The sequence below is a fragment of the Halyomorpha halys genome, unplaced genomic scaffold (genome assembly GCF_000696795.3).
Source record: "Halyomorpha halys isolate HHAL.00 unplaced genomic scaffold, Hhal_1.1 Scaffold98.1, whole genome shotgun sequence".
NCBI classification, from domain to species: Eukaryota; Metazoa; Arthropoda; class Insecta; order Hemiptera; family Pentatomidae; genus Halyomorpha; species Halyomorpha halys.
Genome location: NW_027107309.1, coordinates 23,248 through 46,291, shown reverse-complemented (window position 1 = coordinate 46,291; position 23,044 = coordinate 23,248). Strand labels below are relative to the sequence as shown.

The following is a 23,044-nucleotide window of genomic DNA, read 5'->3' as shown; positions in this document are numbered from 1 at the left end:
ACAAAAGACACCCCTAAATATGTACAATGTTATAATTAAAAGAAAAAAAAAAGATAAAATAAATAGATTAGAGTAATTATTCTCTTATTACTTATTTATTCTCTTCTTGAATAAAGAGAAAAGTAAAATTAATAACAACAAATAATGATATTTGTAGACTTAACAAAAAGAACAATTGCCCTCTAATGTTAAAAAGAAACAAGTTAATTTGAAAAAGGAACGAGAGAAGACAAAAATAAAATAAATAATACTAATAAGTAAATAGAGGTAGTGTGAATAACGAATTAATAAATATAGAATTTATAACAGTATGTCCTGCAGCAGCCTGGGCTTTAGTCTTCGGGTTGAGGTTGGGTTTCCCAGGTTGTAGGTCACTGCTCCTTTAACTGTCGTCAACTGGGAGTGGAAGTTTATGAACCGTTTTTTGATGTAATCCTCTATTGAATCCATTTGCAATTCCCGATACAATTGGTTATTTCTTATGAAACAAGGAGCATTAACGGCGATTCTTCGATTTTTTTGAAAAGATTGTAATTTTTTTCCTTTTCGTAAAGGATACCGCTTCCCAGACTTCACAGCCGTACGTCAGCAGTAGTTTGGGAAACAAAATTTCTTGGGAATGGCAAAGAAATTTAAAAGTAGGTTTATTAATTCTTAAGCCGATATTAGACGTTAATCTTTAAAGCTTAACGAACACGTTATATATACGCAATTTTGTCATGAATTCGGGTGAAAATCAACAACTGGAACATGAAGAATGGTTCTGCAGCGATTCAAGAGATAGATACTTGTAAAAGAAAAAAATATCATGATGAAAATGCAAACGAAAATAATTGTTATAATAAATGTTATGAATTATTAAAGTATGGAGGATATATATGCTAAAGGAAATATATTATTATACATATAAAGGTGACCCTACAAAATAAAATTAGAGGTGAAAATGCTGTATCGAACAAGATGGATGGCGAACTTCGCACAGGTGCAAGAAAAATTAATAAAATATCTTAATATATTTGATCAAAACGAATTCGATCAGGGAATGCCCTAAAAATAGACACTCATCCAAAATTTTATTTTATGAGAATAATGAATATATTACATATAACAAAATAAAACCGTAAAACTCAAATATCTAGGTACATTCAACATCCTAAAATAGAACTTTTTTTTTTGAGATTAGAGATCAGGTTGACTAGATAGTGACCAGTTAGAAAGTGTACTTAAAGCAAAGAGGACGGTACCCAAGGAAAACAAATTAAGGCCAGGTGGAAAGTGAAAATGCATTAGCTGTCCATTTTCATTCTTTTCTTTCCCAGATCTCATTTCCAGCTAATCTTGATTTGCCTTGTCCCTCGTGCTTATATTACGGCGCTTGCTCGTTCATAACTCGTTTTAACTTTAAAAATTCTAACTTAACGCTTTCCACTCATTAAGTAAAATGGTCAATTTAGAGTAATTTCCAACAAACTCATAATTCAAACTTTTGACCCAAAGAACTACGGTAACAACCAATATCATTATTGCATATTAACAACCAATATTAGTGTAAGATGTTTTTTATTTGTTCTTTATAATGAGGATATGTTGGAATAAAAGTACGTTTATAATTTCCTCAATCCTAATAAATATTGAAAACTTCAATTTATTTTATCATCTCATCTTCACTAAGTTACAATTTTAATCCTCCTATATAGTATACAATACATTAGTGCTTAATTCACTATTTTTAAAAATAAATTAACTAAGCACTATTGTGTTTTAAGTTTTGACCTAAAGGCAAGATAGGAGAATTAGGAAAATATATAAACTTTAATTGAATACACTAGCATTATAGGTCGACATTTCAAAGCTTCAATTGACTTTTTATACTGGTAAATAAAATTTTAGTAGGTGTAGCCCTCTTACCACCGCTTTTCCACCAAATTTGATTTCGAATGTTTAGTAATTCATTGAAAATTATTCGAATATTTTATTTTGACATAGTTTTATATGTTATTTACTTATTTAAGAGGACAAACCCTGATTAATTATAGAAAGAGAACTTCATATACTTTTTTATTTAGGTTATCTCTTTTTCCCCTAGGAGTTTTCTGGACAATATTCTAAACTTCTTGATTACATATTTAGCCTTAAACTGAAAAGTTTTAAATTAAAATCTATAACTGCTTCTACAATCTTCAAGATAGGATCAAGGTCAGCTAAGTACATCTGTTTTGCTTTCTTGGTTGGAGCGGTTGAAAAACGTCTTGATGTTTTCGAGAATAAAGCATTGTGTGGAATATTTAGTGCACAGAGGGATGAGACCACTGAAGGATTTAGGAGTCTTGGAAGATTAATTGGCACTGTGCCGACTGGTAAACATTCGAGAGGTAGCCCGAAACGTAGAAGTGAGAATTGTGTCAAAGCTGGCAATTATTCCATTTGGTTTTATGGTAATTGGGATGATGTAAAAGATGAATGGTTGTAGATGGAATTACCTTGATAGTTATGGTTATAGGCTATTAGTTGTCTTGAGTTTACAAGGTCCTAACTGCTTTTGCCATGGTTTTATAAACAGATCATTAAAATTATAATTTACCGTTAAATTTTGTCTGTACATAAAACTAGGTCTCACTAATAGTTCCCAATTTTTTCAACCGATGACACGGACATTCAGAAGCGAAACAGTTTTATTGTGCATCATTTTTAGGAAAAACACAATTTAATTAGTTAGAATATTGTCATACCAATGCCAAGAATTGGTGTGCGAATCTTCTTTTCGGGGATAACACAAGAACGTATTTTTAGATTATTCTGTGTCCAAAAAAAGGTTGATTTTTCGAAAAATATTGCACTAACCGTTCTCCTAAACCACAGATATACGAGAATAGAGGAAAACCCGTAGGTTTTCGAGAGAATTTGTTTCCAGGAGGAGATAGTAGTTGACGAAATACATTCTATTTTCTGATGGTGACTCGAGAAATCAAAACCCACTTTATGTGACTTTTGTAGTTTTGTTTCTATAATGTGTAATTGAATAGAAACATTGGGTGATGTAAGAATAGGTTCATAGGTTCAATGCAATTTATATCACGCAAAAATTCTTTTTATTCAAAGCCAATCAATCATCTTTGTATTATCTTTTCGTATAACACAATGACATTGTTACTAATATTATAAAATAACCATCATGATTATTATTTATATACTGAAATAAAACCTTCCTTTCAGCAATTTTTCAGTTTCTGCTTCTAAGTTCTAGAATATTCATCGGTCCTCGGGAATATTTTCTAGAAAACTGATAATAAATTGTGAATAAATTTATATCTCAATGATTTTAAATAGAGATTTATTGACTGTGTTTCACCATATAAATTTTAATTATGAATTATTTTTCTCTAATTACATATTCGTAATGATCATAAGCAAGCATAGAATATCTATACGCTTTGTAGACGGTAGATTATAATTTGTTTTGGTTAAACAAATCATATATCTAAAGTATGCCATTATTAAGAACTATATTAAATTATGAAAGAAATATATAAGACAATAGAGAGGACAAATGCTGCCATTACAGTCTAAACGCTCTTAAAAGTCGTACAATCACCATTAGTAGGAGCACAAAACCGAGCTGAATGACAACTACACAATGCGACCCCTAGCGTCCTTGACTCAGATTACACGGCCGACAAATCGGCGCCCAAACAGACCCCTGACAATGCGATTCGGGCGCAGTCCCGATTTCGGCGTGTCTCCCAGTGACCCTCACGCTTCCGGCTACCAAAAACTATCCTGTTGCAGATGATTGCACATTAGGTTGACGTCCGCAGCTGATATTATGAATCACTTTTAAACTTAATTTTAATTATTATCTTTTGGAAGATGTTATTGTTTTCATAACGTAAGAATCTGAGTAATCTACAGTGAGCTGTAACATTAAAAATAGTACACCAGACGTATTTGTTAAGAAAAATGAATCTGCATGACAGTTTAATGACATAGATGAACGACTATCAAAATAATATAATATGAATGATTGTGTATGTTGTTTCATGCATCAATGTATGCATCAATCAACAAAATAGAAGTTTATCAGGAGCTGAGGATCGCAAATCGAACGTTATGTAGACTAACTTCTTAACCTTAGTCTTATGCGAGACGATTCCTAGTGTTATAACCAGGGATAGGATTTTTATGTTTTCACATATTTTTACCTGACCATGATATCTGCGATTCCTTACTAACTATAGGTGTTTCAAGATATTTCTGGACAAAAGAAGCCATTTTTATTTCATATATTTTTAAATATTTGCCCTTTTTTACATATTTTGTTGTAAATGTTGTAATCACATATTTTCTGAAATATTTGTTATTTTTAGGTATTTTGTCCTGAATCACATATTTCCTTAAATTATTAGTTCAATTGTAAATACATTTTTCGCAGCAACTACGTAAAATTCAAGAGAACGCAAGAAACTTAAAAGTGAAATTTATCATTTATCATAAATAGTGCATACAAATTCTATATCTTCATCTTTGAACACAAATTAAAAGCCGTGGCAATAATAAATTTCTACACAGAATTACATCGAGAATTTCTCAGAATCTATTAAAAAGAGTAAGGGTCTTATTCCTTATTACAACAAATGATGACACAGCCGTCCAGGTGATGCAGAATACCGAACTAGATGCAATGGAAATAGCTTCATTTAAGTATGCCCCTATAACATCAGTAAATGTTGAAAGATCTTTTAGCCGGTACAAGTCCATTCTGCGGTCAAACCGATGAAGATTTTTATTTGAAAATTTAAAAATGCATTTAATCTGCAATAATTTTGTAACTGACCCTGTTGAATAATTGATTTCTTTCAAAGTTTTAAATATTTTTCTAAAGTTTTTTTTTCTTTTTCTTTTTAATAAGGATTATTCTTTATTTCCATTTATAATTTGTTCATAATTCATTCTGAGTAATTATTAATCAATTAGTTTAATTACAATTACTAATTAATGTCTTGATATTGAACAGCTATGTTTTCTCCAAGTACATTTTTTATACATATTTTAACATCATTTCTTTATCATATTATTCATATAATAAATAATTAATACATATTTATGTAACTTTTTTTAAGTTATAAAACTACTAATTAATTAGTAATTTATATTGTTGAATAATACAAAATTTATAAATACATATTATTTACATATTTTTTAAATATTTGACAATTTATTAGCACATATTTTGGATTTGTTAGCACATAAAAATCCTATCCCTAGTTATAACATTCATTCGTATAAATGTTTTTTGTCTCATAAAAACATTAATACTTAAATTTAAATATCACAAGTAAAAAGTTGAATGCTTATATAATAAACTGGAGAACCTTTGAAAGCTGAATCATTTATTTAACCATCAAATGGTGAAAGTTAATAAATTCGAAAACACAATTGTTCACGAAATACTAAAAACTAACCGAATGGTTACATTTTTGAACACACGGCCATTATTTTTTAACCTAATATGGTACAAAGTAATTTTTTGGTGCCTCTATACTAAATTATCACAAAACTTCACTTTTCACCTTTTAAAACAATTAACTAACTTTCGACTCAGTGCCTTTCACCTCCATTAACAAAAACTATAAATATCTATCTGTTTATTCATAGAAAAAAAGAACCTATAAACTTCTATATGTTTATTCATAGAAAAAAAAAAGAACCCATAAACGTAATTAAAAATACAAAATTCAGCTGAAACAGGAAAGAATTCGCATTTTCAGTTTCTCTGATTTTGGAAACTTTGCTAACAAATTCACATTCTACGGCAAGGGGAAACTTTTCTACTTTTTGTTTTCGCTAAAGAGTTCTATATGATAGTTTCACTTCCTCAAGGCGCCTTGAAAATAGCAGAAAAATTATAGAAGTAGTTCGTATATTATATAAGGAATATGAACAATAATATATAATTATATAGATATCTAACAAATCTCCGTTTGCATCTTCGTTACATATCATTAACTATTATCATAAGGAATGTACAGAATTTCATCATTAATATGCATATATTTTAAATAAAAAAATAACATTAAAGTAATATATATATATTGCTTTCTGGTCTTAACTTAAACCAGAAACCTCTATCAATGCAAACTTTAACCAAATTCAAACATTTTGATACCTTAGGAAAGAAGAGTTTTTCCTCTTTCTGGTGATAGCAATAAAGTACACATCGTCAGATTTGAAGGAAATTAAAAGTCACTGAAGTATCTTTAAATAATCATAAATAAATTGTACTATATTTCATTTTCAAACTAACCTAGTAGAATCAGATTTATTCCATTTTATATATTTTAACGTCCTCTTGACACCATTAAAATTTAAAGTTGTTCGGTTAAGAACCCTAGGAGCTATAAAAAATTTTCACGATTTTTGTGCTATAAAACTGGCATTATATACTACTCATTATATATTTTTTAATTCTGGGCATGATGGAAGAAAACGTAGTTCATTTTCGGTTGAAGCAACAATAATAATAATTATCAGCCAAAAAGTTGAAATCAAATTTTTTTTTTTAGATCTGTATAATCAATAAATCATTCCTGTCAGATATGTTGCAATGAAATTATTGCTTATGAATGTATTTTATAATATATTTGGGGAAATTATATTTTTTAATGTAATTAGGAAAAACGTTCACAATTTCTGCAAACATTAAGTTTTTGTCCTCTTCTCCCTCCCCCCCCCAAAAAAAAATTGAGAAACACCATAAGTAATATAACTGTTAATAAAAAAATATATGTATTGTATTTAATCATTGAAAGTCGGCGTATGTATTTATTAAAGAGTTCACCCAGATAGGGTAGAAACCTACTAATAGCAGACGCTTGTTCGTCCCACGGCTTAGGGAGCATTGAATAGGAGTGGGGCTTCGGATTATTGTGTTAACTGATAATATTATTCGTTCCACGCACCAATGCATTTCGAGGCGTTCGTAAATAGAGAGGGAGTAGTATGGGATCCCCACTAATTGACTTTCGATTGCAAAGGAAATGATCGATAATATAAACAAACAGAGAGGCAAGTTCGGCTCAGCAACTGAGTGCTCTGTGTGCTTTGCAATGAAAATAGAGTTAGTAGGGAATCCATGTTGCGTGTAGAGCATGCTACAACTAGAACCGCGCAAATAGATCTAGGGCTACTTTGCACAAGTCGAAAAGCCTAACAATTCGAATGCCTATCCTAGTGGCCTAGAATATTCCATTAGTAGGTGCTCAAGTAATGATACATAGATCATTAGAGAATTCGTGTCGGAGAGCGAAAAATGAGTGTTTTTAAACATTCTACTGTATGGTACATTAACATGCTAGTTACATTGTCGCCTTATTTCAGAAATTAAAACATGTATTTTAATTATTTTGGTAAAAACGGGTTCTGGTATAATAGCGTTTGCAATAGTTCGATAGCAAAATCGATAGTCGCAACTTTCGAAAGCACTGATGATGGCATTGATGACTACACATTTTTCCCAAAAGTCTAATCCTTAAGTTTGGAAAAAAAAAGTATAAAATTAAATAATTAAATTAATTGCAAATTATAAAATTAATGGTTTATTTTAAAATTATATAAATTTGAATAAAAATAAAGAAATATATTATTAGAGGTTTTTTTTTTTTTTTTAGAGAAAATACTATACTCAAATTTATACTGAAATTCTGAGAATTTCATTTGAAAGCTGGGATTGACCAATTAACCAATAATTGAAACCTTATTTTTCAGGAAAGTTAAAACAAGATTTCCACGAACCTCCTTCCATTTGTCTTGCTGCTTAATTCTTTTACTACTTCTCTTTTATTATCAATTTCACCTTTTCTCCTTAGTCGCCTGTATGCTTTTAGTGCTGACTCACAATTTATTAATAATAAATAATAAATTATGAATTGGTCGGATATATATACACATCGATGACTTGCTTCAAATTTTTGTGCTAGATGAGTTTCCACTTACTTTACAAACAATACAACTGAAGATTATCTCATTTAAATTACAACTTTTCAATTAATTTTCCGAGAAGAGAAAACCTCTAATTTTATTTTTCGTGGCTAGTGGAAATGTACTTAGTACCAGTGTGAAGTATGCCATCAATACTCTACATATAAAACCCTTGAAAAAAATTTACCCAGTAAAAACTAAGCTGGGAAAAAGAAATCTTTAAATAATTAAATTGCTTGAAAGATAAATTGTAACAAATACTTCCGGCAATTACGTTACTAACATATGGTATGTAAATATAGATATACATATAGGGCGCAGAAAGAGAATAAAATTGTAAAAAATAAATAAATAAATAAAACAAAAACAAACAACCAGTATAAATCTGTTAATAATTAATAAAAAAAATTCTTAAAAACATTGTTCCTGGTATTCTTTAATAGGCAAATGAAGCAGAAGTACCCAATACAATGTTCACGAACACGGTAGAACCATAAGCGTGTTTGCTTGAATATAATTTTTTGTATTTTAAAATGTTAACAATAGTTTTCTGTCAGTCTTCATTTTAGATTATTTTTAATCTTTATTTTGTGAATTTATGAACAATTATACAATTTTTGTTTATGAAAAGTTTATGAAACTGAAATTTTTTTTTATAACAGCTAATAAAGAACAAAAAAAAAAAATATATCCCCCTAGTTCTCATAGCAGTGGTCTGTCATATGTTAGCTCGAGTATAAATAATTCTCCACAAAAGATCTAGTTCTTTTTATCCCCTACCAAGGAACGTGTTTGGTTGTTTGAGTCTAAATCTGTCCGCATTCTATCTGGAACCAACTTGCGTTGTAAACTTCCCTGATTTTTATATTAAAGGAAGCATTACCAGGGAATGTTCTTGGAAATATTCCAAAAAAATATATATTCCTACAAATTTACGAAATACATAACGAAAAAATAAAATGTGTATTCTTTCACAGCTGTTCGAAGCAGACTAACGAAGTTTTTGTTATATCAATTAGAAAAAAATGTTTTGCTAAGTTAGTCTAATTTTGAGGACTTTGAGAACACAAAATGTGGAGCATGAATATTATTTACTAATATTGGCCTAGCAGATGATCAGTATAACTTTGGGTCGGTTTAACAAAACAAGATGAGAAATTTAAAGTATAGTTTAAACTATTAGTACTGAAGAAGGAAATATTACATAACGCCGAAGTACGTGAACTGCTCTCAGTAAATATAATTCAGGCGATTGCGGTGAATAAAATCGGCGTGTATACTTGTAGTAACGATCTAATCCCTTAAAAAACTTATGAGCGCGGAGCCAACTCATAAACATTCCAGGGATAGGCCGAAACGTTGGAGGGATGATTTTGTGAAAGCTGATATGTGATTGGTAGACGGCTAAACCTTATTTAAGAATTTTGTTATTGGTTTGTTATTGTGGTAAAACATAAAAATATTTTATTTCATATTTAATAGTGATGACTAAAAAAGTAAATGTATGATTACAGGTATGACGAAGGCCGAGATGGGTACCTAGATTTGACTGAACTGAAAAGGATGATGGAAAAGTTAGGAGCTCCTCAGACCCACTTAGGTCTGAAAGGAATGATCAAAGAAGTTGATGAAGATGGTGACAACAAAATCAGTTTCAGAGAGGTTATTAATTTTAATTTTTATTTTTTAATATTTTTGAGAGATGATGGAGTTACTGAATTATTATTTTATTGATAATAAATACTTATGTTAAACGTGCAAAGGTATACAGAGAATCTGTTAAAAACTCTAAGAAATATTCCTTCTCCTATGAATCAAGAGATAGAATCAAAGTTAAAAAGTTTAAGTTTAAGGATTCAACTTTATAAAAAGTCCAAAAACTTCAACTAAAACTTTTTTGAGCCTAAGAGGGTTAGGCTTAATATATAACTTTTAAATTTAATTTGAAATAAATATAATGTAAACTTTGTTTAAACTATTTTTGAAACTACACATTCTTTAAAAAAATTTCAATAAGATTAAGATTATCCCTGGACATTTAGCTAATGGTAAGTTAATAAGGGTCCTAACATAATTTATTAGGTTGACATGGAGCCCACGTGTCAAGGCAAAATGGAAAACACTATATAGATGTTCTAAATTACTCCTAAGACAGAAACTTAACATATACCATTATTTACTAAAACCCTCATGTCCTACCATTACCTTGATTCATATTAATCTCTAACATGCTTAGTACACCTATGATAATTATTGATTCTGGTGGAACAATCTTTTCAAAAAGTTCAACACAAAATTTATCTTTGCAATTTATAAATTGCTAATGAAAATGAAGGAACATTTGCTTATATTGAGACAGTAACATTTCATGTAGTTTCTATTTCTATATTATAATTACACTGGTCTTTAATTTTTTTTTTTAGTTAGAATATTTTTATGGTGAATTCCTTTTTTAAAGAACTGAAATCGTACCTCCTATACATTTCATCAGAAAAAATATTATCCAAAGTGAACTGAAAATCAGACTGAGGTTTTAAAATGTTTTTTTAATTTGTTAAGTATTTTCTACTTTAAATTAAACAGATTTTAAATTTATATCCCATCTTCCTTAATTATGTATCTCTTAGTCTTTTAAATTTCAGTTGAATCTTATTCATCTTCTTTATAACAAATTTTTAGTTTTTAGTCTAATTGATAAGTGATTATAATTTATGCATTTTCAAGCTAATTTTACCGCATTGGACTTTGAATGAAGTCAACATACATTCCAAAATATTTGGAGAAGTTTGTCGGGGGGTGCAGTCAGCAAAGAACAACATAAATAAACAAAGCTATATTTATTTATTTTATGCCAACGTTTCGACCTCTCCGCACCCCCTAACAAACTTCTCCAATCATTAATCTACAGTCAACTATCTACACCTCATTCCAAAATATTTGTTGATCTATACCTATGTTTGTAATATTTTAAACATTGAATTAAACCTTTTAACACCGAATCCTTGAGCCATATCATCTCACTATAAGAGCATCATAATGTGTCTCAACTCTTTCCAAATTTGAAATATACAAACCATTTTATTAAAACTTTCCAGTTGATTCTCCCTATCAATATTAGTTTAACAAAGTTTCTTTTGATGATATTTAATACAAATAAAAACTATTAATATTAATTTTTCTTGTTTAAAAAAATTATAAAAACGCATTTTTGTTATCTTGAAAATTTAATGAAATAAATTATCCTATTATCATAAATTACAGCTTAATATTTAATTTTATAATTAATTATTAACTAAACCATTGTTTTTTTTTAGTTACAAGGGCAATGATAACTATCCTTAGTTTTTCCCCCTTAAATTCAAACAAACAACAGTCTACCGAAAAATTATTTAATTCAAACATATAATGTCTGTAGTCAAACATGTTACTTTGAATACAGTATCTTTTGAAACCGAACTCTACAATTATTAAATTTATTTTTTTTATATTATACAAAAAATGTTTGGGGCATATTGAAAATATTTAATAATATGGAACAAATTAAGATGAATATGAATTATTCATTCAAAAATATTTATGTATTATAGTGACAAACTATAATAATGATAACTTTTATTTAGTGGCTAAAAAGTAATTGTAATTATTATATTACTTTATAATAACATTGCATCATCCATGCCATTGAAAGAATAGACCTTATATAAGTTACAATGCATAACCAGCACTCCCTTTGATTAAGCCTAATATAAGGATGTACTCTATTTCAATCAGCTATAGTAAATGACCTTATCACCACCCTAAAAGGCGTTACAAACACTGTTATTTCAAAGCCAGCTCTATAAATTTATTCAAATATAAGCTATATAACTATAATATAACTTACTGTATAACTATATAATTAAATATAACTATAATACTGTTGAAATTGTTTATTACATCCTTTTTGGTTATAAATAATAATCTTTGACCAATTTTACAGTTTATGCTGATATTCAGAAAGGCCAAAGCAGGTGAACTGATTGAAGAGAGTGGTCTATCACAACTTGCTAAGCTGACCGAGATAGATGTTGATCAAGTTGGAGTAGGAGGAGCGAAAAATTTCTTTGAAGCTAAGGTATTAATTTCAATTTATAATTCCATGTGTTTTAATATTCTTAACTGTCTAAGTTGCTCTAGTAAATTTAGAAATCAATGTATCTATCTAAACAGTTTGTTTAAAGAAGTTGCTTTTAGTTGAGATCTTGTCATCATAATTTCACTCCTAAATAATGGATTGAAGCTTTTTTTTTCATATTTTGATTCCTCAAAATAATTATCCTTCCGGATAATCAACAATATAAATTTTATAAATTTTTAATACTTCAGTGCATATGATTTTCTACTAAGTAGAGAAAGATAACATTGTTTTACTAATACACAACTTTTAACTATCAAATGTGCTAAAAATTCTAAGCAGTATGTCAAGATAGAAAATGTTAAAAAATAATTACTAAATAATACCTCTGTTAACAATGTCCAAAATGATTGCTTTGAAAAATCATTAAAAATATCTAGTAAACTAAAACTAACCTTATTATAGCTGTACTTCCTTCCTTCTAGAATAAAGTTGGGTCAGTTCAGAGAAGAAATAGAACTGTATATCGAAGCTTTTGCAAAGAAGCTTTTTCTGTATGACATTGCTTCTATAAGTCAATAGTAAAAATAATTCTGAAACATATTTATGAAGTACTATCAATAAACAAAGTTTTTAAAGGAAACAAATAAATCAATAAAACTATGTTCTATACATGGAAAAGATTCTATTTCTGTTGAAGTTTCGGCCTGAGTTTCAGATATTCATCAGTGATGAAAACAAAAATAGAGACAACAACCATAATGTAGAGGGGAAAAAAATTATTTGTATCTATTTCTTTTATTTAATTTATTATTTATAATAATAATAATTTTATATATTATTTATAATAGATATAAAATTAAACTAACTTAGACTGGCTTTTTATATCAAATTTTGACACTAGATTTCAAGGGAAGAATATTTCGATTCATGCTGTGCACGTCTAAAGTGAAAAAATAGTTTGAGTAATTTTTGTTTAAGATACAGAAATTCAAATGGAGAAAAACAATTTGGGGTACAAATATAAATATGTATATTAATGGATTCTATAGTGCATGACTACACAAGATTACAGGTAAAAATATGAGTAACATATGCAAAAATTGACTCATAAACATAAAACTTTCACTTAAAATAAAGTGGAAGACTATTAGTTGACCTTATGTGATGATTGTTGGGAGAGAGCCCAGATGGCAGTCAAAGAAGTTTCAAAAACTACTTATTACTAACCGACGTTTCGCCCCACTTTGCAGTGCTTCATCAGGGCTGAGACTTAGACAAGAAGTCTAGGTCTTCTCATCTAAGTCTCACTTTTTTGACTGGCATCTAAACTTTCTCGCAACAATTAAAATAAATTCATTTTTCAGTTTGAAGAGCATCATTTCTTCTAATTTTTGTATCTTTAATCCTCATGCATTTTTTATTATTAATTTATTTTTTTGTTGTCTAAATTAGTTTTTCTCAATAGTTTTTTTAAAAAATAGTGATTTAACAAAGAATTCAAGCTATTTAGTTACTACTTTAAACTAAAATCTCTTGTGAAATACTACTTATAAATTTTCATTATGAAATATATTTATATCTATTTTTCTTATTTACTAGTATTATTTATTTCAGATTGAGGAGTTGAGGAGAGGTAGCAAGTTTGAAGATGAAATAAGACAAGAAAAAGAAGAGAGGAGAAGGCAGGAAGAAGAGAAGGCCCTCAGGAGGTCTGCTTTCAAAGAAAAGGCAGCCATTTTCCAAGGAAGTGTTGCCTAAGATCACTAAGTCTTGTCTACAACCCAGTATTAATGGTATTATTAACATCTTCGCTCCTGTAGAGAAGTCTCAGCTTCTTTCGACCATTGTATACTTAGCTGTAGCAAGGTATAAAAATGAAGGTGTTAATGAATGTGAGAGGGATATAAAATTTGGAATAGAGGCTGTGACTTCAGAGAATTATCTGGTACAATTATTACATTTTTAGATGTTACCTTTAATGTAAGTGTTATAAACTTATCACATGTACTACCTATTTAAAAAAATACATATTTTCCTTAAAAAATGATATTGTATTTTCTAAAATATTTGTCTTTCAAACAAAATTTCTTTTAAAAGAATGATGTTTAGAGTTGATGATTTGAAAAATTTATTTCATCTGTTCTGCAATCATGAATTTCATGTCAAAATTGTACGATCAAATTATATAATGTCTAGAAAATGTAGCTTTGTCTATTTAACTTTCTTAAGAAATCATCTTATAAAAGGTTAGTTAACCAAATCCTTTGTATTATATTTTTTTATGACTCCATACTGGGTTGTGAGCTTTATATTTTGTTTTTAGATGATAATGTTATAAGATATAAATAAAATTATTTATTTTAATGACATCTCTGTGTAGTTCATGAGCTTTTAGGGATAAATAAAAAATGTTTTTTTAATTAACATGTAGTACTTAATATTAGTTGACGACCCAAAGTTTGTTGGACTCACTTCCAAATATTTGATTGTAATTATGTTTAAATATGTAAAATTATTTTATATTATAAATAAAAATGTTTATTAAAACATTAATAGTGATTTTTATTCTAAATTTCCTGATGTATGTATCTAATATTTAAAAGTAAATAAGGAATTCCTGTAGAATTACATTTTTTAATTGGGTAAAAGACTTTTGACTATGGCTTTATTTGTAATTAGTAGCAAAATTGGATAGTTTGGGGTTCAGTTTATGAAACCTTTTTTTTTATTATGCAAAAATTGGTACTTTGGCCACCCGTGCTTGCACAGCCCAATATAATTTACTTTTTTCACCCATATTATCTCTTCATGATTGAAACTATTTCTTATGTCTTGTAATGATGGGCAAGTTTCTAAGTGTGTATGAACTTATATGAAACTGAAAATATGCAGTTAAATTTCGCCTGGCTTAATATTTTGCTGTGTGAAAATTCACCATTTAAAGTTTTATTACCTTAAATATTTCTCCCTCTGTTTTGATTTATTTCTTTTGTTTTACAGATCGATATCCTCCTTTAACTATACTCTACTTCAGCCTACCATTAGATGTAGGTTACCAGTTTTGTGTCCTTCAAGGGTATCATTATTTATTCTGTTATTTTGTATTAGATCTTGAAGAATTTCTTCTAGTTCTATAATTCTTACCTATTACATCATCTGAGAGTGTGTTTTATAGAGAACTTCTTCATTTTTCTTGCTTCTTAATATTTGTTTACTCCAATAACCAGTACCTTCGCTTATCATATAGAAAATACTTTGTTATACCACTATCTTACTAACTTTGGTATATGTTTGAGATCAAATATCACAATCATATGACGGAATAGACTTGATAAATGTTTATTTTATTTTTTTTTAACTTTATTTTAAAAAATTGGTCCCATGTATAAGTCTATACAGAGTATCCTATACATATTTAACAATAATTAAGGAGGTAAAAGTAGATTTCCAAAGTAACAAAAAAGTTCCCTACAGACAAGTTTGTATTGTTTGCAACTTACTCGTAACTATCATTACAAATTATTTGTCAGAATCAGATTTAAAGGAAACCTTTTTTGTTCTGTTTAGTATCTTTATGTAAAGTGGAACCACACAAAAAATGAAAATCTTTTACTTATACATAAATAGACAATTAATTTTAAAAAGAAATTTCTAATCCTTATCAATTGCACAATAAAAGAAATTATGAGTGATTAGTATAATAGATTTTACTCGGTTAGTGGTCTACTTTTTTTTCTTCAGTCGTGCTAAACCTTTTGTGGAAGTAACTTCTAGTTGTGATTAAATTAAAATAAGCAAGAAAATACAAAGTCCAGGATGAAAAAAAAGGCTATAATAACAATCTTTTCATATTAGCAAATCTCTTTCAAAATTGGACTACATGTATTCCCTCACCAGTTAGATCATTGGTTAGCCAGAATTAAGAATCAATAACTTAACAACCAGTTATGCTTCCAGTAACAATAAAAAAAAATTTACTTGTTGAATAATTTTAAAATGTACATTAGATAAATTTAAACTTTGGTTTACCATCATTTACTCATAACATTCCTAGGCCGACTAAAAAACATATAATCTATATAAGTAAGAAATTTAACATATTGAATCTTGTATCTTCCCAAATAATTAAAATTGTGTGAAAATTACTAGTTACTGAACTCAAAAGTTATCGGCACCTATAATTTACATGATACTTTAAAAGACAATTAAAGGAGTTGGATTTAAGGTTGTATTTTTTAAGAATGTAAGGATGTTTTATGTTTACTGGGTTCCGCTGAAGTCTAAGGCCGACTCAAACTGGCATGTGGTCGTATCAAGAAAGATTGCTCTGAACCTGAGCTTAGAGCTGCTGCACTAAAAACAATTTATGAGCTATACCCCATAGAGCAATGGCTACACATTTATACTGATGGGTCTGCGTCCGGTATTAACAAGGGAGCTGAAGCAGGTGTATACTCAATCAACTTCCAATTGTCATTTCCCATTGGAGCTGGATGTGATAATTATGATGCAGAAATGCAGGCTATCTGCTTTGCGATCGAAGCCACTATTGAATGCAATGACAACACGGTAATCTTCAGCGACTCCCAAGCCGTAATACAAAAATTAACAACACCAGGTGCCGCAGAGTCACCCACGGAAGAAAAGTGCAGAAACATGGCTGCTATCATGAAGAAAAGAGGAAGCGCTATAGCTCTGCAGTAGATACCAGGCCATGTTGGCATAGATGGTAATGACCAAGCTGACAAGTTGGGTAAACTTGGTTGTGCAGAGAACCAGTCTGTTCTACCACTTTCCTACAGAACAGTGAAATCACTTATAAGCTCTTATTGTAAGGACAGAACAAGTGCTAGACACAAAGTTCAAGCGGAAGGAAAGAAGTGGGAGAGCCTACTGGATAAGGATAAACGAATCAATCTTAGCAGAGCTGAGAGAGTGGCCTGTTTTCGGCTAGTAAGAGGACATGATTTGCTCCAAAAACACCTCTATCGAATCGGCATCATAGATTCCCCGAAATGTCCTCTATGCAACATGGGGGACCATCTTTTGGCGTGTGTTGGTCTGAAGGATGTTGAGCGGGATGCGGACCAACTAAGAGAAAGAGTAAGATTATATTTGGCTGCGAGTGGGAAAATGGCTTAATAGCCCACTTCCTGTGGCGTAGGAAAAAAAAAAAAATGTTTACTGGGTTTCTAGGGTACTCGAATAAATGGTCTAGCCCATACTGTAGCTAAAAAAGCAGAAGGACTTGCAGTTAGTTATTTCTGTATTTACTGAAGAAATAGTAACTTTCCTTAAAGAAAAGGTGTGTTATAAATGGCTGTACTTTTAGTTAAGAAAAAAAGGAAATAAAGTAAGAATTGTTGAACTATATGTAGTGCCTGAGTTGACAATTGATAATTCTGTTGGCAAATAGGTGAGTTACCCACTTAAAGATAGGATACATAAAATTATCTCATGATGAGGAGGGCACCATCTAAATTAATCTCTATCAGGGTACATTTGAAGATGTTGCAGATCTTGATAGAAGGCTGTGCCTATGAGGCTGTTAGGAATTTAGAGACGATAAAGCATACAATTCAAAAAAGATTATAAAGATAGCAACAAATTAATGTAATACTTGAAAAAATTTTGATTTACACTAAAAGAAAAAAAAATCTTTTAACTCAGACTAAATTGTATAGGATAGAGATCCCAACAAGACATTTGTTCAATGGAGCAGGAATATTAGGATCTTTCATATGAATCAATGCTAGAAGACTACTGTTGAATGTCATATGTAGACATCCTAGAATTGACTTACCAAAAAGGAAATGCTCTCTATAAGTCACAAAAGGCCATATATATTATGTATGCCTATATCCTGAAAATATATGCTAATAAAAAAAAATCATTTTCAGATTTATTTTTCTTGGCCCAGGGTTTGTAAGAATTTGCTTATTAGGGTTAGGAAATATTTAAAACATTTTTTTTTTTGTAGTCCAGTATGTTCATATGTAGGCATCTCAACTGACATATTCTAAGCTTTAAGTACTTCAAAAAATCATGATCATACTATTTTTCGATGTAGATATGATTACATTCTCCTTTAATTAATTTGTTTAGCTTTATCCTAATGGATCTCATAGACTCATGAGTTGCTATTTTACATTCAGTTAGTCTGGACAAACTTAATATCTTTATTTTGTCTAAAAAATAATATGTAATAAAATAATTGTAGACAGAATTCAAGTGATGTTATTTCGTGAACTGTCTTCCTGTATGAATATGTCTATTTTTGTCCAAAATAAAGTGAGTTTTACATTAAGACAATGAATAATTGTAGCCCCACAACACCCTTATATAATAATAATACCATGTAAGGTTTTATCGTGTCATTCAATTTAACTATTATTAAATCTGCACTCAAATGAATTTTTTAATGAGAAGATAGTTGGAGGTACGATCAGAGAAGAACACAAATAAGTAAAAACTTATTTATTAGTGTTAATGTTTTGACCAGAGTTTCAAGCCTTCAACAGGTGAAGACAAAAAAGCCATGTCAAAATGATTTTTTTATGATTTTAGCTGCAAATTTAAGGAGTTTAGTAAGTGTCCAAATTATCTCACCCTTATATCCATTGTCTCCCACTCATTAAGATACAATGGACAGAGTAAAGGTTTTGGAAAAACATAAAAAAAAGATGATTATGATTTTTTGAATTACTTAATATCTAGAATATGTCAGTTAAGATCACTATGATGATAACACTGAACGACTAAAAAGAATGTTCTAAATGTTTCCTAATCCTAATAAGCAAATTCTTACTAATTTGGGGTCAAGATAAATAACTCTGAGAATGAAATTTATTTATCAGCTTCTATTTCCTAGATATAGACCTACCTAATACAAAAATGTCCTATTCACAATTTTCTTAGGGAGATGAAAAATGTCTTGCACAGTAATTTCTTGTACAGAATCAATATCAGTATTGTTTGTATTTGTGAATATATGTATAATTCCAATTTTAGTATAGTTTATGCTATCATTATTGTTTAATTTGTGTTGATGTTTTGGCCTTAATCAGCCGATTTCTCATTATTTGACAGATAAATGCCAAATAACTCTCTTTTCTAATTCTTAAATTATGTTGCAAATCTAATAGTTAAACGCCCTTGACAACTGACAAAGAATAACTGACAGTTATGAAGGCCTAGAACTCAGGCTGCCAGTATATATTAAAAAGTATACTTCATTATTATGAGTTTTATTTTTGGCCTCCCCCCAACCATGATGATCAAAATTCAAAGATGAAACCATTATAACAAAAATTCAAAGATGAAATCATTATGATCAAATTTCAAAGTCAAGAGTTACTTCATAATTAATGCAGCTATTTGCTGAAAGCACTTGGCAAGTTTGTGAACAATATTAACAAGACATGCCTACCAATTGAAAGTATTTGATATTTCTGTTGAGCACTCAAATGCTCGTAAACAAGAATTTGATAAAGAGTTATCTTATTCCTAACCACCTCATAGTTTTATTTTTTTTTTTTTTACATATTTCAATACAATTAATTGTATCCTAAATATGGTTAACCAACAATATCTTCTTTTGGTATCCATAACAAGCCTCTTACAAGTAGATGTTTGATTAAAGTTTGCTTGGCTTAGTGATGTGCTATTTTATTTTTTCATAATTATGAAAATTTCCTCAGGATTCACAATTAATTCAAATAGTAATGAAAACAATAACTTCACATCAGGTTATAGAGGTAATAAATAGATTTAATGAATGAAATATACAAATTATGCTTGAGTAATAAAGAAAAAAAACAATGAATGAAAAAAACTATTGGTTATTATTATTGAAGTTTGATTTACAAACTAAAACCACAGTGATCAAGTGTAATGCAAAAAATATTCCTGATTTATAAGGAAACTTTAAATTTCACACATTCATTTATTATAAAAAAGGTAAAAATCTGGGACTAGTTTTTTATAAAATAGTAAAGAAAAAAATATATCTTTCAGGACAGTATTCCTTTTCACACTCCGAAATTTTAAAAAAAGGAAGTTAAAAATTGGTGCAATGAAACCATATTTGTAAGCTAGGGCGCATATTGTGATAAATAGATAAAATTAGACTACATACTTTCATACGAGGAGAAGATGGTTGAGGGTGCGGTCAAAATGAAACACAAATAAGTTGGTGTGACTTATTTAATTGTGCCAACGTTTCGGCCAGAGTTTCTAGCCTTCATCGGGGCTAAGAACAGAACAAGATGACAACCAATAAGCATAGAAAATAAAAAATAAAGTATAAACAGAATGACATAAAGTGAATAATTTTACAGAATGGAATTAATAAAATGAAGTGATGAGAGAAGTGGAAAATAAAATGTATACATAGGTGCTTGAAAAATAGGTAAAATTATGTTATTTTACTTACTTTTCAATTACCTATGTAAACATTTTATTTTCCACTTAAACATTCAATTAAATAAGTCAAACCAACTTATTAGTGTTTCATTTTGACCGCACCCCCAACCATATTCTCCTCGTACAAGTTATCCACGGTCAACTATCTCTCATAATTATGAATTACATACTTTTATATTTTAATAATATTTTGAACAACTGACATTACACTTTATTTCAGATATGTAAATTATGCATAGCTTAGTTGTAGGATTAATATATAATTAATATCTATATATAAAATATCATAATATTCAGGAGGAAACTAAAACATTTTTCAGTTAGAAAGTAATTAATTATTCTTCTATTGCAGCTTAGAGTTACAGAAAACTGGATGAAGAGAATAGACTTGTCTTCCTGTGAAAATATTTTAATAACTTGGCTACTAGTTTTAGTAAACTTATGTTTTTACCTGTTCTTCAACAGCCTAAACTATCGTTAAATATTGATATGATTACAAACAAAGCAATTTTATAACTTGTTGGTTCTTTACATAGGTTTTGCCTAATTTAACGTATATTTTATTAATTAAATCATTTGCTTATATATTGTCATTGATATTTATGATTACTTTAACCAGGTGAAGATATAGAAGATAGAGAGCTGGCTGATTATTATTAATTAGATGTGCAAAGATTATTTTTGAGGAATAAACCAGCAAAAAGATTATAAATGGATGTATTCTTTCATAAAATATTGTATCACTAGAGATAAAATATACCAAGGATCATTGATGGTTGAATTGTTCATAAATATATTGAGCTGTTTAAGGTATAAAATAAAAAAAAAAATAATGTATAATTGTTTCAAACCTGTATATACAGCTGCAGTCCATGATTCTTAAATTTAAAGAGATATGTTCATAAAACCAATCACCTATAAATAAATAAAGAGTTTAGTCAATAGCATAATTTTTAGAGTTATTTAAAGGACTGATGATGACAACTGTTTGGATAATTTTTTTCTATTCATTTCTTGATAACATTTTAAAATTAATTTCTATCAATTATAATAAATCATATTGTATAGTGTGTCTGAATAAACAAGCACACAAGGTAAAATTATGTACTTACACTATGAACATCTGGAAGGTTTTTTTTAGGCAAAATAAGCTCACTGAAAAACTAAAGCAGGACTAATCCCGCTTTTTAATTTCAACAAATTCAGTGCAGAGTGTATAATATTAAACATCAATCACATTTATTAACTAGTACTATTAATATTATATATATAATGGATAAAATAGAATTAATTCGAGTGCTTCAATAAAAAATAATAAATTATATTGCAAAATCTCTAATATTTTCTACACTTTTAAATTATACTAAAGAAATATAAATGTTGAAATTGGTAGTATAATACAATTAACAAAGAAATATATAACCAAAAATTGTATAAATTATTAATTTTGTTTTAATTTAGATAAATGTTTCTTGAAATGAACGGACTCAATTACAAAGTGAGTTTATTTTCTGGCGGGTTTAGTTGGTAGTGGACAAATTAAAGCGGTTTTTCGTGGAACAGCTAGCTTAGTTTTTTGCTGAGAACTGTTATTCAATTATGAAAAGTGTTCTGTTTTATATCTGAGTGGTATTTGGTTTTAGTGCAGTGGAGTCTTAGTGTTCTAGGAAGTATAATTAAAATTTATAAACAATATGAAATTGAGTGTAATTGCTTTTAATTTGATTTTTAGCCGGTTTTTATTCGAATGAAAAATTCACTATAAAAACTCTGATGAACGTTTCGAGGTTTTCAGGAAAGTGCTTTAATTATAAAACTAGCTTCCATTGACTGCGTAGACATATAATAGTTATGGTTCACGCTCATTTATTTACATCTATCGTAATGATGGTCACTCAAGACCACTCTAAATATGGAATGAAGTTAATACGATTTCAAGGGCCCCACGATAAAAAATGAGTGTAGTATTCAGCCTGCATTTCTATACCAACTTTTCCTTTTATATTAGGAACTGCAATGATTCAATAATTACGAATGAATGTATAATGAAGGAAACTTTAGGTTTCAATGACTTTTACTTATAACAACTTTTTTTATCCATAAATAATTATAAAAGTATTCTTTTCTCGCTTTTGGTTCGTTTTTTATATTATACTAAGGGGGGGGGTGGGGGAGGTACCCTCTGTCTTCCTAACTGGTAAATAACTTCCATTTTACATATTATACAACTGTTCATTTAATTGTTTTACTACTACTCTGTACTCGAATTGTACAGGAATGTAAAATAAAATATTACATGTTTATCAGTAAAAACATTTCTATATAATAGGGAGACTAATAAATGTAATGGAATTGGCAATAATTGTTGATGATTTTGAAAAATATTGCCATAAAATATGAAATTTCACTATTAATAATGCTTTTAATCAATTAATTAATTTAAATATATATAATCCTTTAAAGACAAGCTTCAGCAAAATGCGTACAACCGTTTTGGGCCTTCGATCTTTAGATCGCCAGATTTTCCTA

At 29.0% G+C, this 23,044-nt stretch overlaps 1 protein-coding gene across 1 annotated transcript in view; it reads left to right on the top strand.

Moving 5' to 3' along the window:
- Window positions 1–14,644, top strand: part of Swip-1 (EF-hand domain-containing protein D2 homolog Swip-1) — a 149,847-nt gene extending 135,203 nt beyond the window's left edge. The window contains exons 2-4 of the mRNA XM_014415346.2: window positions 9,489–9,636; window positions 11,954–12,088; window positions 13,706–14,644. Of these exons, the coding sequence (XP_014270832.1) occupies window positions 9,489–9,636; window positions 11,954–12,088; window positions 13,706–13,849 (427 nt within the window). The 3' untranslated portion in view covers window positions 13,850–14,644. The remainder of the gene's footprint in view (window positions 1–9,488; window positions 9,637–11,953; window positions 12,089–13,705) is intronic.
- The last annotated feature ends 8,400 nt before the right edge of the window (window positions 14,645–23,044 follow it).